A 6872-nucleotide genomic window follows, 5' to 3' on the forward strand; every position below is an offset into this window, starting at 1 on the left:
TTTATGTATGGGAACCAACAGAAAAGTAAAATAAAGAACGACAAGATTGAACGGTGGAAAATCGAGTTGGCAGGGTACAACTACGACGTCGTCTATAGACCTGGAACAGATAACCGCGTTGCTGATACCCTATCTCGTAACCTTTGTGCCAACATTACTGGGACGGAAAAACTTGAAGAGCTTCACAACATATTATGCCATCCCGGGGTCACGAGATTTGCACATTTTGTTCGTTCTAAGAATCTTCCTTTTTCAGTCAGCGATATCCGACGTGTGGTGTCCAACTGTTCCACTTGCTCCGAGCTCAAACCAAAATTTTGTGACACCTTTCGTGGCCAGCTTATCAAAGCCACACAACCGTTCGAACGCCTTAGTATCGACTTTAAAGGCCCACTTCCCTCAAACACTCGTAATAAGTACCTCTTAACAATCGTTGACGAGTATTCTCGGTTCCCTTTTGCTTATCCCTGCGCCGATACGTCCTCTTCCACTGTAATTCGTTGTTTGAGCCAACTGTTTTCACTGTTTGGTATGCCTGCTTATATTCACTCAGATCGCGGTTCTGCATTCATGTCAACTGAACTCAAACAATTTTTGTTCGATAAAGGCGTTGCCAGTAGTCACACCGCTGCATATAATCCACAATGTAATGGTCAGGTTGAACGACTTAATGGTACCCTTTGGAAGACCATCTGCCTGGCTCTAAAATCGCGCGGCTTGCCTGTCACACATTGGGAGGCTGTCCTCCTTGATGCTCTTCACTGTATCAGATCCCTGTTATGTACTAGTATCAACTGTACCCCACACGAACGTTTTATGCCGTTCACACGACGATCAGCCAACGGTGCCTCCCTACTTACCTGGCTTACTGTCCCTGGGCCAATCCTTTTAAAACGCAATGATCGAGTCTCTAAATATGACCCTCTGGTAGAGGAAGTGGAACTCGTCTCTTGTAATCCACAGTACGCCCACATAGTTCGTCCAGATGGCAAACACGAAACCGTATCCTTGCGCCGCTTGGCTCCCAAAGGCAACGACATGACATCTGACACAGAACAGGAACCAATACATATCGCCGAACAAGAGGAGCCTCACACAACACCAACAATCCACCGTGGTTGCTCAGAAACTGAACTCTTGCCTATTAACGATGCCTCGCCATCCCATTCTAGTGCAGATCCAGGAAATCACTTGGACATTCTTATCCGACAACAGCGCACTCACCCATATAATCTACGCAACAGAGAGGCGTAAACGACTCCATGTAACTATTACAGCGTTTTATTTTTTTACATTCTTTCTCCGCAAAGTACACACTTATTCCAAGGCGGGGAGAATGTCATGACTATATAACCCATACATTTGCATAACCACTCGTCTCGTGATTCTTACTCTATTTTCAGCTCATGTACTACAGTTATTAGACGATTAAAGCGTACATTACGTCTTCCTATTCTGTTTCTAATCCTCCTGGAACTACTCGACTCTCGCAACAGCCCTGTCTGAGCATTGATATCAAAGCTTAAGCAACATGATGTTCACAGATGGATAGTCTTGTCTTTTTGGTTTTTAATCGTTCCCCCTCCCCAGGCACGATAGGAAGAACCACAGCAGAAACTCCAATATCTCAAGTTCAAAAAATGAAAAAAAAGATGGTTAGTATCAATAACCATCTTCGACAGAGTTCGTGTCCTATCGTATAATTGGACGAAAAGACTTTTTATGAAATCACAGTCATCCTGAAAATGAGCAATTCCAGTTACAAATCAGATAGAGCCATAATTCACTTGGTCCACGAATGTGTGTTATTCACAGGGTAGGTCTGAAACCAGGTTGGAGTCGGGATTTAACAGATTCCCCACAAGTTGCCGCACCAGCTCTATTCTACACTCGTTGCCCGCCCACAGTTCATCACAAACGCGCTTCACATGAACAGTTGGATCATCCTCGTATAAGAGCTTGGGGTCATATTCGAAGTGAACACCACTCAGTATGCCCCAACCACGACCAAGTCGACATGCTATGATTGCAGGGTCGTTGGAATTCTCACTTTGCAGATAAGTAGAAACAGATGAGAAAAAAGTGTTTCAGCACATTCCAGATGAGCTGGGCAAGAGGAGTGGCAAACACATACAGAGAGAGATACCAACTATCAACTGCAATGTATTGCGCAGACCGGCTTCCAACAGAACACTTCGCTACCAGTCCCATAATCACTAAGGACAGAAATACCGCCGCGGGCACAAACACACTGTAAACATTATATGAAATCCCGTTCTAAGCAAAGAAACGCGGCAGGCAGAAACATAGTTTGAGACTCAAAAAGCGTCATCCTGAAAAGTCAACACCTGACAGTTAGGTAATTGGAAGAAAGTGACACAAATTTGATTAGTAACAGCCATGCCTCCCAAAGATTACAGTTAAAGGCATCAATGATACCCATCAATACCCTCGAAACTTCTATTCTTTCCAGCGAGGACGTCGTAGTTTCGTCATTACTGAGCTGAGATACTGCCAGGTTGTCCATGCCAAGACAGGAGCAGGTGAAATGCAGAGGCTGGATTCGAACCAAGGACTTCCGGTCAGTAAGTTCAGTGAGTGAACTGTCTCTAGCTCAGCGGTTAACATCGAGAGCACACGGAAAGCCATCTACTGATGTTCGACGGCATCCGGAGGAAGCTAATTTATTCCAAAATGGAAACCCTTTCTACATGAATCATCATTGTCAGCTGTAAGAACCGCGTACTCGTCGTACAGTGGTTGTAGCTGCCGCAGTTTCATTCACCGATGATTTGGGGGGGGGTGTAGTTAGTTGCGCATTGCACGCGCGAGCTGATAGATTGGTGCGTGTAACGAAATCAGTCCCCGTACCGCCAGAACGAATATACTGTACATCATAAACAAAACATATACAGAGCTACTTATGAATTCACTGCCTACGAAATAGTTCGTTTCAAATGAAGATGTCTCATTTTGTGAGAAAGTGCACCAGGAAATGCGCGCCGTGTCAAGAATTAGACATTAACCTTACTTTCGACATGAGGCCTCGTCCATGTTTTTGAGTCGCTCTTCAATCACACACAAGAAATTCATCAGCTATTAACTGAGTCCCATGGGTACACTAGTTCCATCAGCTACAGTTCCAATCACCAGAAAGCGGGATATACCGCCAATGATTGGAGACGATGGCATGTTCCGTTAGTCTGATAAATGAGTAGCCACGCATGGAGGGCAATAGCTTTGATGCCGCCGCGCCACTAACCGCGCGATTGGACCACTTCTGCCTGTGTTATTAATCACCGGTGAGTTGATTCCATGGGGTCCCCACTCAGGTCACAGTGAAATCACTGCCGTTTACCGTTATTTTTCGGAAAAGTGATCGACATAAATGTGAACGCCCCTGATCTAGGCCATCGAGCTTACCCAAGCGTGCGACCAAGTAAAGTATGTCCCTGTTGCTCATAAGAATGCAGTTTATCTCAAATTGAACCCACCAAAACACGTTAGGTATACTTCAAGTGGTAAGAAACTATCAAAGAGCCACTCACTATGTGTAAAGTACCTTTGACCGATGCCACCTCTGACACTGAAATGTGGGTCCGCCATTAAAATAGCTAACCGCCGCCGGAACTTTGAGTGTTTCATTCGTCCGTTCCACTGAAGCGGCTCGGCAACCCTCGTTCGAGTGATAAACAAACCCAGGATAGTAAGGTCCAACAGCATCTCCTGAGATGGTGTTAACCAGATGCGGAAGTAGAGTGTTTACCCTCAAATAGTCGTATTAATCGTTGTCCGCACACTTCCAGCGGTCCTCCCTTGTCAAATACGCACTGGTCCGAAGCGAAGTATGCACCAGCACACAAGCCCAAATACCTCCCGCCTTTTTGGATAAATTCCCGTATCACAGCACAACCTGAAGGCCCTAGTGTCTCTAAAAATCCCAGGTCGTACCCCCCACCGAAACAGAGGAGGGTTGTTTCGTTCAACAAGTACCGTTCACGAAGACGCCGTCCATCGGTTTCAATAACTGAGGCTTTCGGAAACAACGTCTGTAACGTGGTTCGTAACTGCAAGCTGCTCAACTTTCCAGAGCCCGTGTCATTGTACAACTGGATTAGGCAAGTTTTCATTGAGTGACAGTTTTGATCTCAGGCACGGTGCAGCGGTTGAGACACCTGAAAAGACAGGAGAGGAGCTATTGACTAAGCTGCCGAAATACTAAGGAAATGACAAGATACGGAAGTGAAAATTCGCGACTTGGCAAGTAAGAAGCGTATTAAATATTCAGTGCAAAATTTCAAGATATCAGAGAAGTAAATGCGAGGACCGGTCATAGAGAGCTGACGTCGGTGAAGCAAAATTCCTCAAAAAAGATCACGAAGAATAAAGATCTAAAAGTCATCGCTTCGAAGAAGTTTGGTAAACAACTGATTGTTTCTCGTCTTCTACGAAGAGGAGAACGATGTCGTCTGCATATACCACAAGATCAAGAAGGTTTTCCTCAGAGGTTATTTTAACGTCACGGTTTTGAAGACCTTCGAGCGTTCGTATCAATATTGATCACGGAATTAAGTGGAAATGGAGAGGGGGAGCACCTCTGACGGACATTGTGTTCACAAGCTTCCGGTGCGTTTCTCTATGGGGAAGTATGTAAACAGGACAGACTGGTCAGCCGGGTAGAATGCGCTTTGGAAATCCAAGAGTACTAAAACTGTAAGTCGCTTATACGTATGGCGTCGTTCTAGCACCTGACAGTATGAATATTTGTTCAACGCAACCCCTACAAGGACGGAATCCCGCTTGCTGTCCTGGAGTCAGTGTTTCACGAGCCGCCATAAGGCAACGAAGCACCAGTGACGCCAACAGTCCCGTTACAACCGAACCCAAGCTGACCCCCCGTGGTTACCTCACTTTGAGCCCTTTTTGGAAATGCACACCACCACCAACTCTTCCCAGTTATCAGGAGGAACCTCCTTTTCCAGAATTAAGGCAAAAAGATCAGACAATCTCTGATTGAGGACTTCACTGCCATCTTTGACATTGCGGATAGGAGGTCATTTGACCAGAAGCTCGGTGGCGCTTCAGAGAACATCTGCAACCAAAAATCTCCGGGACCGTAGGGGTTTTACGTTCACCGTCCAGGGTTCTACGTCAGCCAAGGCGACCACCTAATCGGACCTCAGCAGTGCTTAGTTTACCTACCTGTGTGTTCATACCACCAGCAACCACATTATCATAGATTCATGGCTACAGTCCGTTGGGGCGTAAGCAGACATAACAGACAGTTTGGGATGGACCTCATATTCTCGAGATTCCCTCACAGACGCTATCAAACGAACCACACAGAATCGACTAGCAACGGATATCCAATCAAGTAGAGATGCTTCTAATAGGTCGCTCAATACAAAAACCACCCAGCATACGCAACTGCAGCAGCTTCTGCATTCCCAGAGGTGTGTTGTCGGAACCTGAAAGAGATCGAAGGGGGCAGTCAGTTCAATCACGGTAGCTGTGTCTTGTATCCTGGTTACTGACAAACGGCATATATCAATACAAAGGGAATCCAGGTACAAACGAGGGTCGCTTGTTGCTTTGCTTGCTTCAGTGTGTGAACATTAAAGGCAGTCAAGCAGATAGGCTTTCGGGGTTTGAAAACAGATTTCGAGGTGTTCAGGGTTGTCACTGAAGTCGGACGTACCGGACCTGCACCTGAGTGTGATGCACGGTGAACAATCCGATCAATACAAGTGCTCGGACGTGCGGAAAAAGGGAAAAATCGAAAGTGTAATAAGGGAGGCGTCAGCAGTAGTACGTTTCCGCTTACCCGCCCTACTATACGCAGCAAGTGAGTCGACCCGACTGGTGACACTACGCGACGGCCGATTTTCCATGAGATTGCTTTTATTTGTAAGTATCTCGGCCGTACGTGGGCTGCCAGGGCGGCCACATCTAAACAAGAAGACGATTAAGGTCCTCAACCAAGTGCAGTTCACTTTTCACAGAACAAGTCGCCACACATGTTCCAACCCCCAACCTGGAGGACCAGAAGACTGTGTTCGTCAGACCGATAACCACTGACCAAACTGGTATGAGAGACTGTGGGTGTCACAGACACCACCATTACAGCTCATTGGGTAGTGGAGTTACACAAACCATCACAACATGGCAAGGTCCACTTTATGGCTTACCTTTCAGGCTGCCATGTCATGACCCGCCCCGAAAAACCTCTTGAAGAAGAAAGTAGAGATTTTTGGGTATATGGTTGTTGGGGATATCAATATCCCCCAAAAAACTCTGCATTTTTATGTGTGCTAGCGAACTTCCGGCATCTTCAAGGTCAACCTATGAATATATATATGCATTGTCATTTTTTCCCATGATCGCCTGTTGATCGCGTGTTGTTGGACCATTAAAGTTTGTGCCCGAGGTTTTTTCGTCTTCTTACTATCCGCCGTGCTAGGAGTCTGGATCAAGCAACATAGCTGGGGATACAGTATTGCCACGATCCGCATATCATATTGTTTTGCTCGCAGCGTGATCGAACCGTAACATATTTGGCGACGCAAGATGGAGGCCGAACAACTCAAAGTAATGTTTGAGCAACAACTGCAACTCATCAAAGTACTTACGGAGCGACTATCAACTACATCTTTGGCTTCACCGGCTGCGTCGAGCGTCCCACAGTCGGTTGATGGAATCACTGGCAGTATCAACGAATTTTGCTATGAACCCTCAGCTGGCATGACGTTTGATGCTTGGTTTCATCGCTATGAAGACCTGTTCAGGGGCGATTTTTCACTTCAAGATGATAGTTGGAAGGTTCGCCTCCTGCTCCGCAAACTTGGACCCGCAGAGCATGATAAGTACGCTAA

At 46.2% G+C, this 6872-nt stretch overlaps 2 protein-coding genes across 2 annotated transcripts in view; both read right to left on the bottom strand.

Annotated features, from left to right (window-relative positions):
* T265_03650 (hypothetical protein) overlaps positions 1-1040 on the bottom strand; it is a gene marked incomplete at both ends in the record, with an annotated part of 16416 nt that extends 15376 nt beyond the window's left edge. The window contains one exon of the mRNA XM_009168192.1: positions 861-1040. Within this exon, the coding sequence (XP_009166456.1) occupies positions 861-1040 (180 nt within the window). The remainder of the gene's footprint in view (positions 1-860) is intronic.
* A 579-nt stretch (positions 1041-1619) lies between these two features.
* Positions 1620-3723, bottom strand: T265_03651 (hypothetical protein; the record flags this gene model as incomplete). Its single annotated transcript, XM_009168193.1, has 2 exons — positions 1620-2049; positions 3563-3723. 2 exons carry the CDS (start codon positions 3721-3723, stop codon positions 1806-1808), a joined length of 405 nt encoding a protein of 134 aa, XP_009166457.1.
* Between the last annotated feature and the right edge of the window lie 3149 nt (positions 3724-6872).

The sequence above is a fragment of the Opisthorchis viverrini genome (assembly GCF_000715545.1).
Source record: "Opisthorchis viverrini unplaced genomic scaffold opera_v5_53, whole genome shotgun sequence".
Taxonomy (NCBI): Eukaryota; Metazoa; Platyhelminthes; class Trematoda; order Opisthorchiida; family Opisthorchiidae; genus Opisthorchis; species Opisthorchis viverrini.